This window comes from Astyanax mexicanus, chromosome 2 (assembly GCF_023375975.1).
Source record: "Astyanax mexicanus isolate ESR-SI-001 chromosome 2, AstMex3_surface, whole genome shotgun sequence".
In the NCBI taxonomy this organism is placed as follows: Eukaryota; Metazoa; Chordata; class Actinopteri; order Characiformes; family Acestrorhamphidae; genus Astyanax; species Astyanax mexicanus.
Window position 1 is genome coordinate 58,715,940 of NC_064409.1, and position 15,161 is coordinate 58,731,100.

Sequence of the window (15,161 nt, forward strand, 5' to 3'; positions counted from 1 at the left end):
GTTTGTATGTGTACGTTTTTAAATGATGGGGACCCAACACCAAATGTTTCTTAATGTGCATATGTATTTTTATATATTTTTTGCAGATGTTTGATGTAACTGAGGGAGCACTAGGCAGCATCAGTCCTACGCATAACTTTGAGCCTCCACACTATGACGGGATTGAGTCGGTTGTGGTGCAGGGAGACTGCCTATTCAGCGGATCCCGAGACAACGGCATCAAAAAATGGGACCTGGCTCATAAAGACCTGCAGCAGGTAAGCTCAATAAATCAATACAGCATCTGCTGTAGGTTACGAGAGAAGATTAATCTTCAGTCATCCATTGAGTGAATTCTGTCAATCAAAAGCAGGAGCGTTGCATATAAATGATAGGTGTAAATCAATGAAGGATTTAGTGAAGTGAGCAGAAGTCTTTTACAGGATGATCCTTGGAGTGGAAAAAAAAGATGAAATGAAAAAGAATTATGTGTATCTAACTCCTTATACACGTGTGTGTTGTGTTGGAACAGCAAGTGCCGAATGCTCACCGGGACTGGGTGTGTGCACTGGGCGTGGTTCCTGGCTCTCCAGCACTGCTAAGCGGCTGCAGAGGAGGAGTGCTCAAACTCTGGCACACAGACACACTGAGCGCACTCGGAGAACTGCGGGGCCACGAGAGCCCCATCAACAGCATCTCCACCAACAACAGCTTAGTGTTCACTGCATCTGAGTGAGTAACACACTCACAGACACACACACACACACACACACACAAACATAATGTGTTTCATCTGCTCAAGCAATGTCGATGAACCTGGCAGCTAATTAACACTTTTAACTGGGGAAATTAAAGCATGTTTATATAATTATATGTTAATTCTTTCTCACTCTCAATTCAGCCATATTCTTCTATAAAAATGTAGGTATTTTATAACTACACTCTATGTTTTACAGGGGACGGCCTGTGAATGCCCACATTTATATAAGTTGTTGACAGCAAGAGGCCATAATGCTCTATCTCTTTCTATCAAACAGTATTCCTCAAAGATTTAGCTACTTTAAAAACATACATTTTACCACAGCTCTCACTGTGACTGCCACAACATTTTCAATTTCATCTCAATACCTGAAAATCCATGAAAATCCACCCTCTTACTTGTATCTCATTTCCTGTTCTTCCCTCAAGTACATGATTTAACGCAAAACAAAAAGTAATAAACTGTACAGGGCACTACTGCACTATGCACAATAACAATCTTTATCCCTCCTTTTATCCGCAGTGATCGGACAGTGAAGATCTGGCGTGCGAGAGGAGCTCTGGACAGCACTACTGAAATGACGGACATGGCCGACGAGTCTGCCAGCAACTGATTATTCCCTCGGGTCACTGATCCTGACTGTGTTCCTTTGCACTTTGTCCTTAGCCACTAAAACTAGACGCCTAATCAATACAGAGACCCTCAGCAGAAGAATAATACCTGAATTTAAGTGGACGTAAACAGACTGGAATCGACTACTTCACCACGTCTCCTTCTCTCGGGGGTCTCTAAGCCTGTGTCTTAATATTGTGAAGATGTTGTGGAAGGTAGCTGCAACATGCAAGTCTCATTGCAAAATAAAGCTCCCATAGACTCTACATGTTGCAGATTCTCCATGTTGATCCTTATGTTGATTGGATGTCAGATAGGGGAGAAGAAGCCGGACCCTCTGAAGCTGGCTCCAGTAGTCCGGATTCTGTGAGCTCATACGGAAGGCTGTGGATCTGGGCGTTTGACGCTTTATGCATATGATGCATATGTTAATGAACTGTAGTTTTTGCGTAAAGTGGACTAACTGGAATCACCATGCCCTTAAATTTATGTCTGCGTGTTTCAGCTGTAGGGTTGGCACCTGCAAATCACTGCTAACCAAAGCGTAGAACTACAGTTACAGCTACAGTAGATTACAGTCATAACTATGGGTGGGACTCACAGGGCAAATCATGATACGATATCACAATACATTACCCACAATACTGATAATATCAGGATACTCTTATTCTGTGATACTCAATATATTTTAAGGCAATTCTCTATGAAACTTCACACCATCTGTATTACTGAAGAGGATAGAATACTCCTGAATAAGCAAATATTAGGAATTATGGATTTAATTGTGTCAATTTCACAGAATTTGACATCCAATATTCTTCACCACAGGTTTTACCCTATTCGTTTAATTAGCTCTGGCACGTGGAACAGTGGAGCAATGAAAAAGTAACTTTAGTAAGTCAAATTTGGGGAGATGATTATGTATTGCAAATACAATTGGTATATCTCAATATCAATATTTTGTCCCACCCCTAGTCATAACTAGGTAAGAGTACATACTTTACCACTTCTCTTTACATATAGAATCATCTCCTAATCTCATCTGTCTTTCATTCTTCTTTTTTACTTTATCTTTCTCTCTCTACCTCCCCTCTCCCTTCATTTACTCCTCTTCTCGCCCTGCCCTCTCTTTCTTCCTCTCTTTCGGCTCATCTTTGACATTTTTTTTCCTTTCACTCCCTACTTTCTCTCTTCATGGTTTCCCCATCCCCTATTATTGCATACGTTCTGCTTCTCACTCCCTCCTTACACCTCTTTTTGATTTCTCTTATTCTCCCTGCCCTTGTCTTTGCTTCACCTCTCTCTTCTGCTCTTTTTATTTTCCCTCTAGTTTTTTTCTGTTTCTCATTTTCCCTCCCATCTCTGCTCTTCCCTTTCCCTCTATCTTCTCTCTTTTCTCATTGCTCTCTTCCATCGCCTCTTTGTTTCCACTCATGTTTTTATTCCCCCTCTCTCGCTTTCTCCCTCTTTCTTGTCTTCCTCCATCCTTCCATTCTTCTGCTTTGTTCATTTCCTCCCCATCCATTATCTTTCCTTCTCTTTTCTGTCCTGTTTCTTTACTTCTGTTCTCCTTTTCTGTTCCCAGTTGCTCCCTGCTTTCTCATTCTTTGCTATATTCTTTCTCTCCATCTGTTCTGTTCTCTTTCTTTCAGTCCCAGCATCTTTCTGTCAGCATGTTTCACTAGTCAGTCACTCCTCACTCTTGTCAGATCTCAGTACTCTCACTCTCGCTCAGCTCCTGTGTAAAACGTTCTCGCTGATTGTCTAACACTTATCTTTAAGCTTTACTAGAGCTTTATCTTTAACGTGTGAGTGAAGTCTTACTAGTAACCAATGCTCCTACTGCTATTTACCTTAATGTGTAGATATATGTATATGTGGACGTACAGGGGGAAGAGATTATTGTGCCTGTAAGCCTAAACTTCAAGAGTAACGGTGTTCCCGGACCTGGTCTGTGTGTGTGCTAAATGAACATTCTCACCTGCTGCTGTTTCTGCCATTGTTCTCCCCATTCAGCTCTGACATAATGGACTGTTCATAAATATATAAATATATATAGCCTTATGTATCACAGTGTAGCTACAGTAAGTTAATGCAGTACCTTGTGTAACGTGAGGTCTTAAAGGAATACTTGACTCCAAAATGCTGAGGCAGCAAACAGACTAACAAACACTGGTCTGTGTTGTTTGGATAAGCTTAACACTAGCCCTCATTAATATCAGCAACATCAGGCTTTTAGGGATGCACTGATTATTTGGCAAACAACAAAAAACATAATGGGTAAAATAACTGGATCATTAATACCAAACATTGACTAATTATTTTATCTAGTCATGTTTCAGCATTTCAGCAATGGTTTCAGGAGCCGGTAAATTGCCAAAAAATGGTGGTAGGTTTAAGTTTGTTTTTTATGCTGTACTCACATAAATCTAACTAAATAAAGTATTCAGCTTTACTTATTATTATTTTTAGTGTAAGTTTACAACCTCTTCACAAACCTGCTGTTTCCCTGCTGCAACAGACAAGCTGTACAGGGCTAGCTAAGTAACTTAGCCTTAGCATTTGTTTAACTAGTTAGCCGGACTTTCTCTGTGTAAATTTCACTCACATGTGACTTGGGTTAAGTAGTTAGCACTGCTAACGTAATGTATGACTAAATCACACTGCTTACATATATTTAAAGTTAAAGTAGCACGACTGGGGTGTTTTATGAACAAAGTTGCACTGCTAAGGTAGCTAAGTTAGCTAGCTAAATGTGTAGCTAAAATGCTAGCACCGCTTAAAATGTGTTCATGATTAGGAAAGCACAGCTGTGGTAGCTAATGTAGTTAACTATAGTGCTTTGTTGGTTTGTCTTGCTAGGATAATCAAATCTTAAAGGTTAAATAAATAATTTTTAATTGTAGATTTGTTTTGTTTTTGTTATTTTTTGCTAAAAGTGAGACAAATACAATTCAATTGAATTATTAATACAAATCTCTTTAGTATTTAGCCTCCTGCTAAATCTTTTTAGCCAAAATCATATTTGTGCATCCCTAGAGCCCTTGGCTGAAGTGTAGCTTTATCCTGACAAGCTTTATTAACTGACAAAGCTGGCTGCTCGTGGCCTCAGCTCAGAAGCAGTAGACCAGGATTTGGGAATGCTGTTTTAGGCTGATCAGAAATGGCATTTGCAACAGTAGGATTGATCTCAGTTTAAGCTTCTTCTCTCCCCATGTGGGCTTCTCCTGTGTAGTTGCTCTGTCTTATTCTGGACACATTTAAACCAGACGAATTTATGAAGTCCTGGATTTTCACTGCAGTTTTAGCTGGCTGACCCCCTTAGCGATTTGAATGTCAGATGCCACTTGAATTAAATGCCATCTGTCAAAAACCATTCTTGCCAGTCATCTGTGTTTCTTATTGAAGGGTGAAATTGAGAGATTGGGAAATGTGATACAGTGCACACAGAAAATGCTTCCACTGTGTGTGTGTGTGTGTGTGTGTGTGTGTGTGTGTGTGTGTGTGTGTGTGTGTGTGTGTGTGTGTAATAAAATTGAGATGACTCTCTCTGCTCTGTGGGCCTAAAGCAGGATTTTGAGTCTGGAGCTGTTGGTTAGCCTTGATCGGTCTCTAAGATCTGCAATAAGATGATTTGTCCACTGGAGGGAAGTGTGTTATGTCTCTATTCTTTTGTATGACACTCTGCTATAGACATTATTTCCTCCGATACCCTCCTGAGAACTGGCAATTCATATTTGTCCACTGTAGTCTACATTGGTCTTACTTTATGCAATCTTTTTAAATCCTACTGTACTGTGAAGAAGACCTAACCTGGGATTCCTAACGAGGCTGTAAGCTTTACTAGAGGACCATTCCACAAAGCAGGGACATTGCAGCCTTCACTCTTTTTGGCAATAAGAGGGACAAGTGATAAACGTTTCTTTCAAACCAGACAAAAGCTGCCTTCCATTTTTATCCACTTTCCATAGTTAGGAAGCAGGACTGTAGGCTGAATAGGGCAGAGAAATTGTGTTCAGATTTGTTGAGCTGCAAATCAGCAGGATGTGCTAATCTCTGGATGAAGCCTTTTCCTTTATCCTCCTGAAAATAATTAACACACATCTTTACAAAACAAACAAAAAAAATCTTTTTACCTTGTAATCTGGAGAATTTTAAATATTCAAACCTTTTTTCTGCGTCTCAGGAGGATATAGTATTCCTGTGTGTGCTTATGTCCTCTATGGACTGTATGTCTTGGGGTAATTCCTTCAGACTCAGCCGTGCTGAGGATTGAGATGGGCACCTTTTCTTCTTCCGTGAGACATTTTAATCAGTGTTACCCATCAGTGCGCAGGTGTTCTTCTCCTGCCGCACTTGCCGCTCATTATTATCATAATGTGGCTGCACCTGGATTCAGAACAATGTCATGGCTGGATAAAAGGCAGACTAGAATAGCAGCCTGCCAACTGCTACTTCTGAGCTGCTTTGGTGGAATGGTCCTCTCAATAAAAGCAGGAAAATCATGGTGAAATATTTATCATCTCGCCTGCACTTGTCATGAGTTTGCTCTCTCTCTCCGAAGACTTTCTTTTATTTCTGTCTGGGCGGTAATGCTGAAATGCACATGAAAACATGACATATCACCATTGTTTTTACTCATCTGAATCAGTCAATTATTTATAATGAAAGTACAAAAGGCATTTCCTCTGGTAGAACTTTCTCCATGCTGTCAAACTTGTCCGCACATCATCGTCATCTTTGAATTTATTTATTTATTTATCTTTAATCTTTGTGTGCTTTTGTCATTTTGGCTCATATACCACGGACTGCTCCAATCAAATTTCCTTTGCTGTTCAGAATGAAAGATGGCGAGTTAATAATGCATTAGCCCGAGTCTATTCCATTAAAACCACACAGCCGTGGTACATAATGACTGTCTCTATTTTAAGCCTGGGCAAGCCTTCCCCGCCCTAAGGGAAACATAGGGATCTCCCTGATGCTGTTCATTAAAACTCAACATTGTGCTCAAGAATTATTAGAACCATCTATTAGGTAGAAACAAATTAGAAGGCCTGCACCACGATCGAATTTTAATTTACAATCTCAAGTGGATTTTTATATAACCTATTAAAAATCTGCCAAATAATACATTTTCTGGGTATTTTGTATTGTTCTGTGTTGTAAAAATTGTACGTATTTGAAATTTGCTGTAGAAAAACAACCTGTAATACCATAACTTAAAGGACCATTAGGGATTATATTTTCTGTAGTAATTCATAACATGATCTTGATGTATCATCAGATATTAAGGAAACATGCTAAGTTATAGCACGGACAGCTCCTGTCAGCAAAGCTTCAGACAGTGTTTTTTATTGAAACTATGCATTGCGTCATGGAAATCTGTGTGGGATGTAGCCTCAGTATCTACCTGCCGCCATTCCCCCAGTCACATTTCCCACATAGGGTTGCCAGGAATAGACAATAGCAAACTAACAGTGTAGTGCCATGGAAATGCTTTTCTGCTGCACAAGTAATCATAGAGCTTCAGTAGTAAAGCTAACCATAGCTGGGTAATAGAGTAGAGAATATATATATATATATATATATATATATATATATATATATATATATATATATATATATATACATATATATTCGCTGATTAGCTATAGAGTTGTAATCCATGAAGCTTCGCATCTGGGGCAGAAAAAAACTATCCACTATTTGGAAATTGGACTCCTGTAGCCATTTTACACACTTGTATATATTGCTGGTTGTTCCTTTAAGAATCTGATGATGATGTGCCCCTCTTCAGTATCAACAACACCCCACATAATCCATAGGTAGAGCCAGAAAGCCTTTTGCTGTTGTAGACTGTCTTTTAATGTGTGGTGTAGTTTTAGAGTATCTAATATTTAACAAAATCTTAATGAAGCCTGCAAAACTAAGCTCACTCTTGTTTTTAGCAAATGCACATTAAAGACTAACACACCTTCAAACTGTTGGTCTGGAACTTGTCTGGAACTGCAGTTGGAATTATGGCCTGGAACTGCTTATCTGAAACTGAGGACGGTCCTCTGGCACTGCAGATGGATGCATGTGGTTGTGCCAGCTTTGACAAAGGCTTTCACTAATGGGCTTGGTGTAAATATATTGGGTGATAAATAGAATTAATTAAGACTGTAGTCTAATATTTGTTGGGGTTAGGATTGTTCCAGTTCTATTAATTATGCCAGATTTTCTCTTGAACATTTTAGGTTGATGATCTATCCATTCCATGCACTAAACTCAAACGAAAATACAGTTAGATATTCCAGGGCTCCTCGACTGATCGATTAGTATGACTATATCAAATATATTCTAAGAGCAGATTGCTCTGTTGAAGCTACATTCTATGGATGGCAGGCAGCCATCTCTGCATTTTTGCAGTGTGCAGGTGTTCCTGCTTTAGATCCCCTGGGTTCTGACAGGTAGCTTCACTCCACTCCACTGCACACAGAAATCCATATCCAGATGGCTTCTCCTGATTCTGCAGCGTGTTTTTGAGTGGGCGATATCTCTAGTGTGCAGTATTATGAGCTACTATCTAAATGTGCAGACAGTGCAGCTTAACTACTTTCTAATGGAATGATGGAGAATTATTAGAAGCATCTATGTCTACAGTGCACTTTATTGGAAGCACCTAACACCTAGCTCCATCTCGCCTGAGTGCTGTTATAGACTGTAGCTCAGCATGTAGCCTACGGTTTGTCCTGCCCACCCTCTTGCTCTTCATTAGTGGTCAGTTTCGGTCAGTATTTTTAGTAGTGGACAATTCTCAACCCAGCAGTGACACCACAATGTGTGCTGCGACTGATACACTCATATTGGCTGTGCGCACACACACACGCTGTCTTGACAGTAAATCCACTGTATTGAAAATGTTCTGCCACTAGGGCTGCCACGATTAGTCGACTAGTCACGATTATGTCGACTATTAAAATAGTCGACGACTAATTTAATAGTCGATTAGCCGGTTTTTTTTTCTTTGTTTTTCTCTCCAAACTGCTGCGACTGCCTTTCTGTCCTGGACGCACATGCGCAGTAGTGGAAACCGGGGTAGGTAGTGGACGACATCTCAGGACATTATACAGACAGGCTCTGGTTTCATGGCTACCCCGCTACAGAACTCAAAAGTGTGGGATCACCAAGAAAATAAAAGTGAAACGCGTGCAATGCAATATCTGCAATGAAGAACTTGCCTTCCTCGGCAGCACAACCGCGATGCACGAGCACCTGAAAAGGAGGCATGTTGTGGCTGATTAAATGACGAAGAAGCTTAATTGCTATTTAGCTGCTAAAATTAGCGTAAACAGAGCGTTAACTTAGTACTTAACTTACTCATCTTGATAGCTTTAAAACAGAGGTCACTAATAGGCGGACCGCGATCCGGATCCGGACCCAGACGTTGTCACAAATGCCGTCCCAAACCGATAAACTACAGAGAAGGATTTCATTCTGACAGTGGCTTCTGTTTTCAGTGCTTTTCGGTGCAGTAAACTCACAGATCAGTCATGTGTGGTGTAAAATCACCAAACGCTCTCCTCTGCCAATCAGATCTGTGCAGACCGCTGCCCTGTGTACGGTAATGTACACAATATCTGGACAGAGAGGCATTTTTTATTAATATACTTTTTTTTCATAATAGTTCAAACAACCTCACGGTTGAGATGTTTCATAAATGCCAGTGCCTTATCCTTATTTTACACAGTTGTTTACACTTTATGCTAAACAGTAAAATAATTGTCTGTTACAACAAGCTGCATATTTCATTAAAGGTTTAATGAACTATGATTTTAATTGTTTTTATTTTTAGTTAGCATATAGCTGAAATCTAATGTTGGTTGTATAATAGCAGCTGCATTCTATTGTGATAAACTGTGTTTTATATTCAATTAACGTATGATCCGATTAGTCGACTAATCATAAAAAATAATCAGTGATTAGTCGACTATAAAAATAATCGTTTGTGGCAGCCCTATCTGCCACCAAAGTAATATCTGGTCAGCAGGGGTCCTGAGGTCAGAAACTGACAAAAAACGAATGGGGGAGGGGACACTGGACACTGGCTACTGTTTGGTCTCAACAATGTTAAAAAAAGACCTCATAAACGTGCCAGCCCATAGAGGTGCTATCATTATTGCAGAATGACCTCTGGACAGAGGTCCTCTTATGATGTGCATGGTTTTATGGACCGATAACTTCATATTTCCATGACTATCTAACAGGATTTGGTAGTAACAGAATGCATAGGAATAAGCATGGGAACAAAACAGTATATAACTAAAATCATTTACAGTTGCAGTGAAATATATGCATACCTGATTTTAAATGAAAGCCTGGTTTAAACATTTAAATTACCCAGCTTGCTTCAGTCATGCCAATTAGTCAAATTAGCAGGTGCTCCAATGACCACACACTGTATAAAAAAAAAAAAAAAAAAGAAAAAACAGTCCTCAACTGTCCAATTTTTGGTAATCGGGCACCCACTGCTGCTTCAACTTTTTGTTTTTTTGGCTGTCTTGTGCTGTTGCAGTCCTTCTAGGTCAAGATATGAAATGTTATCTAAAATGCTTTTCTATTCAATGTAGTAAAGCATCTTAGATAACAGAGTGGTTGTCTAAATTACTCTTGTCTGTTTTTATCAGCTTGAATCAGTTCCAGCTGGCATTTTAATGTTAAATCAATGCTGGATTTGGTGTTGATTTTGAAAGGTGAATCAACATGGATATGGCAGCTTTGTTTCAACATCGTACGTTTAACCTTTAATAAACCATCGATCACTAAAATTAGAAAATCCTATGGTTTGCAGAGTGTTAACAATAAACTTCTATCACTGTAGTAAAGCTGAGTATAAAGAATGTTACCCACCACTACCAATCTGATTCAACATCTAATCTCAAAACACAACAGTAAAAGTAATAGAACATGATCATATCCCCAAGAATGGTGAAGAATTGGTGCCAAATGCAAAAAAAAAAGCAAATGGAATAAAAACACTTTTTCATCCCTCCATCCATTTGAAATTCTATGCTGATGAAATATAAAATGCTCATTCAAAAGGCAGAAGGTTGGGGACATTAAGTTGACTCAACATTACAATTTCAATATTTGCACAACCATTTAACATTAAATGTTGTTCAACGTTGAAACATCAACAGATATTTCTTCAATCATATTTGAACCACATTTCAACTTTAAAGGTTGGTTGTGTGCCAGCTGGGGTCTGTCTCTCTTGAACAAGGCATTCCATATTGTCACTTAGTGGATGTGTTTTCTTTATTTTACCATTCTGAGTAACCTCTAAAGACTTTTTGTTACATACTAAGCCAAATACGCATGTAGAATAAATAGTCAATAAATACGCTGCAAAATATTAAATAAAATTAATTAATAGTAATCAACTAAGCATTGGTGTGTAATTACATAAAAACTTTATTAAAAAACCCTTAGCATCAAAGTCTCCAAAACTGACTGAGGATATTCTATAGTTATAGAAGTGTAATTTGCTTCCAATGAGCTAATGGCCTGTTAAGGGATTAAACATTTACATGCAATTTCCAAGAGATACAAATGGTAGTTCTTACTTTCCAACAACATTTGAAAGCATGAGACACCCTTGGTCTGGGAGACAAGAATGACTCTACCAAATGATTAGGTGAGTTTGGTTCTGTCTCTAGTATCTACTAAACAGGCTCTGGGTGCAAACTGGCAACATAGTAAGTGGTTTAGACAAATCATTAGACTAGGAAAGCTGTGTTTGTGTGTATTTGCACATTTATATCAGTGATGGGTGCAACTTGAACAATCAGCTAAATGCATTCTTTAAAAAGGTGTCCACAAACATTTGGGAATACAGTGAGTGTATAAGTAAGGGTATGGGACCTACAGTATACTCTACAGTATAGTTGGACAGGTGCATACGTAAACAGCCTAACAGAGAAAGCCCTGCTCTGTGAAATACCCCCCCAGACCTGCATGATGGAACGAGGCCATCATGCATGACTGGGTCAGAGGCCATCTCTCCCTCTCTCTCCCCCTTCCCTCTCTCTCTCCCTCTCTCTCTCTGGCAACGATGAGACACAGATGAGTCACTCATGTCTCTCTCCCACATTCTTGCCTGTTCACTGAAGTCTTCCAGCGACATTGCACGCGACAGAATGATATGCAGCAATGCATTCGCTGATTGAAAGGAAAATCTTTTGGGTCATTCTAGAATTAGAGGTACATTGTGTGTATATATTATATCAAACATTTCTGCTGTATATTATATTTTTCAAAATGCAATCTTTAAAAAATAAAACTTATTACAATCATTTTGCACTATTTGTTATTAATAATGTGGAGGAAGGAAGGGCAGCAGGACACAGTGGCTTGCTATCCCATTCTAGCTAAACCCCAAATTATAATGTTAATTATAGTTCAATTATGTTTTGGTGTGTGTTGTTATGCCCTGTGTTTTTTTATGTGGCTGGCTGGAGCTACTGAACCTGATGTCATGTGACCCAGGAAACCAAAAAACTCACTGGACCTCCTGATGCAAGAGTCTTACTGAGTAGAAGTGAGAAATATTTTTCCCAAACTATTCCCGTCCGGATATGGCTTGAGGCACATGATTACTACAATAGTAGTAAATGTAAACTGTTTTTATAGCTAATGGTTTAAACTGTCTAAATGGTTTAACTGGGTTAACTGACGAGTCAAATGTTTCCATACCCGCAGTTCTAGAAAGAACCCAATAGATATGAGCGCATCTTTACTGCAGCTCCGATCACGTGCGCGCGTCAGAGCGCCGTGTTTACAAGCCGCAGTCAGTCAGTCTCGCGCGCGCAGGGAAACCGCGTCACGTGAGCGCGCAAGGGGGAGTATACGCGCCTCCGCCGCCGTGGCCGCCGCGCGCGCGCTGAGCCGTGGGTTTGATTCGCCGGGATTCTCTCGCGCTCCACTGGCCCGCTCGCCCGTGACGTAGCGCGCGCGCGTTCGAGGAGCGCCGTGACTCCCCCCGTGGCAGCAGCTCTCGCGCCTCGCTCGCTCGCTCGCTGGCGGAGTCCGCGATGGAAAGCGCGTGCCTGCACGCAGAGCTCTGAGAGCGCGGGAAACTGAAGCATGTCTGCGGCCAGCGCCTTCCCCAACATGGCGAGCATCGGAGAGCTGGACCCGCTCACCGCCGCCATCCCCGCCACCAAGGTGGAGATCACGGTGTCGTGCAGGTGAGCGCAGCGCGTGCGGTTCAGTGTGGGGGGAGGTTTGGGGGAGCGCGCGCGGTGCCTCCGGATGGGACTGGGGGGACGCTGTGCCTGCTTGTGCTCAGCTGCTGCTTTCAGCCTGATAATTCACTGTAGTTCTGCTGTAGTGATCATTATTATAGATAGAGCCTGTACTTCACTATATGAGTCCACAACCAAACTAACCTACTACACTAACTGCTGTAACCTTCAGTGCACGCGGGACTGTAATAACGCTGTAATAATAACGTGTTATTATATATATGGTATTATTCTGTTTTTTTTTTATAGTAGTAGTAATAGTAAATGCAGTACATACACAGTAGAGCAGTTTTCTGGACACTGGTGAGTGGAAAGCCTGAAAGCAACTGCTAGTTTTATAAGGAGGTTAGAGGTAACCAAAGCTGAGGTTAGGAATGTGCCATATCATATTGTTCATAATAATATTGTTATCTCTCTTTTTTGAAACAATAAAAAAAACCTGTATCATGAGAATAGTGGTATTCTGTATTGAAATCTGTGTCTTTTATATTTGTTTTTTCCTGTTTACAGTGAAGCAGCTGATATAAACACAGTACTTTGTATTGTGGGATGCACTAAGATTTATATCAGAATTAAATCAGCATCAGCCGGTTATTGGTCGGTAATTAATTTTTTTAAGAATCATCTGCATTGGGTGATTTGGACAAAATTTTAAACCGATACTTTCTGACGTATTTATTGTTGCTGGAAAAGCACCAAACAAGCGACACTGGTCGTTCTACTTTAAAATCCATTGAGGTTTTAAAAGAGGGTTTAAAGAAGATGTGAACACTGTGTAAAGATCATTTAGCTAAATGGGAAACTAAATTTCAATAAATTAACTAACTAAACTAAATACATTTATTTTTTGCATACAGTTGATTGAAAGCTTAAATGAAAGGTATGTAAATGTTACATTTGTTTCTAAAGCCTTCTATACCGGGGTGTCCAGTCTCTCTTTAAGTTATAAATGTGTAATACTGGTTATCCCTAGTTTATATCCATGGAAAAACAGTCTGCACTTTACTATTGTGTTACTTTTTTTGCAACATTACATTACGTTTATAATAAATTATTTATTTTGGTCTGCATTTTTAGTATTTGAAGCAAAATCTAAAAGTTTAAAACTGTTGTATTAAGTAAAATGTTAACATACTGATACGTTGTTGCAGTAGAATAGCATTATTGAAATATTGTGATATTGTTTTAGGTTAGTGGTAATGTTTAGGATACTGTACATTGAAATGTGGTGTTGTCATTATTTTGTCTGTGCTAAAATTAGAAAGATACATGCTGCAATTGCGATATTTGACAAGAATTTATTATATACGCTGCAGGGCCTGTTTTATGGACACTGGTGAATGTAAAGTCTGTAATGAATAGATAAGAGATGCGTATACCAACCGGTGGTTCATCTATTCATATATAAGCCATGTTGTGATTTGCTGGTATGTGATCGGAGGTGTTAAAATGTTCTATGTTCTTTTTTTGAAAAGCAAGATATACATACATCTAAGCTATATTGTTTATGCAGTTACATTGGTTTTAGTCTGGACTGGAAATGACCATACTCTGGGTTTGGGAAGCTTGCTCCAAAGGTTCAGAAATATCCAGACACCTGATCTGAAGGTAAAATATATATCTTCTTTAAAGTGCACTTGTTTTGTTGACACAGGTGGTTGAGCTCATGCTTGTAAAGCCTAATTTGCATAAAAATGCACTACTAATAGAGGGGGATGCTCTGAGCCTAAGGTCACCGCTCCAGATAATAAGCATCAGCTAGAGGGGTATGAGGTGTGGAGCAGTAGAGCTGGAGATTCATCCAATACCTTTGGGATGATTTGGAGCTGTTGTCATTCTGGTGGTGCTTGTCATGCAGAACTAATTCTCTAACAGTGTTACATGATCACAATAATGCTTTTTGTAGCTGAATGCAGTCAGATCCTCACAGCATTTTGTCCTCAAATTCTCAAGCATCTAGTAGTGGAATTCCTCACTGGGAAGAAAAGGCTGTTACTGCTCCAAAGGAGGATCTATAATTCCATTTATATACTTGATATGTTGAATGAGCATGTATCTAACCCCTGGACATACAGCTCTGGAAAAAAATAAGAGACCACTTAAAAATTATGAGTTTCTCTGATTTGATCAAATTGAAAATCTCTGGAATATAATCAAGAGGAAAATGTATGATCACAAGCCATCAAACCAAACTGAGCTGCTTGGATTTTTGCACCAGGCGTGGCATAAAGTTGTCCAAAAGCAGTGTGTAAGACTGGTGGAGGAGAACATGCCAAGATGCATAAAACTGTGATTAAAAACCAGGGTTATTCCACCAAATATTGATTTCTGAACTCTTAAAACTTCATGAATATGAACTTGTTTTCTTTGCATTATTTAAAGGTCTGAAAGCTCTGCATCTTTTTTGTCATTTCAGCCATTTCTCATTTTCTGCAAATAAATGCTCTAAATGACAATATTTTCATTTTGAATTTGGGAGAAATGTTGTCCGTAGTTTATAGAATAAAACAACAATGTTCATT

The 15,161-nt window shown here is 39.5% G+C and overlaps 2 protein-coding genes across 6 annotated transcripts in view; both read left to right on the top strand.

The window, feature by feature from the left end:
- kif21a (kinesin family member 21A) overlaps positions 1-4,727 on the top strand; it is a 60,388-nt gene extending 55,661 nt beyond the window's left edge. For all 5 annotated transcript variants that reach the window (XM_049474641.1, XM_007228214.4, XM_049474643.1 and 2 more), the window contains 3 exons: positions 87-257; positions 512-711; positions 1,262-4,727. In XM_049474641.1, coding sequence (XP_049330598.1) covers positions 87-257; positions 512-711; positions 1,262-1,352 — 462 coding nt within the window. In that variant the 3' untranslated portion in view covers positions 1,353-4,727. The remainder of the gene's footprint in view (positions 1-86; positions 258-511; positions 712-1,261) is intronic.
- Positions 4,728-12,310: 7,583 nt separating this feature from the next.
- Positions 12,311-15,161, top strand: part of cpne8 (copine VIII) — an 88,457-nt gene continuing 85,606 nt past the window's right edge. The window contains exon 1 of the mRNA XM_007228204.4: positions 12,311-12,582. Coding sequence (XP_007228266.1) covers positions 12,479-12,582 — 104 coding nt within the window. The 5' untranslated portion in view covers positions 12,311-12,478. The remainder of the gene's footprint in view (positions 12,583-15,161) is intronic.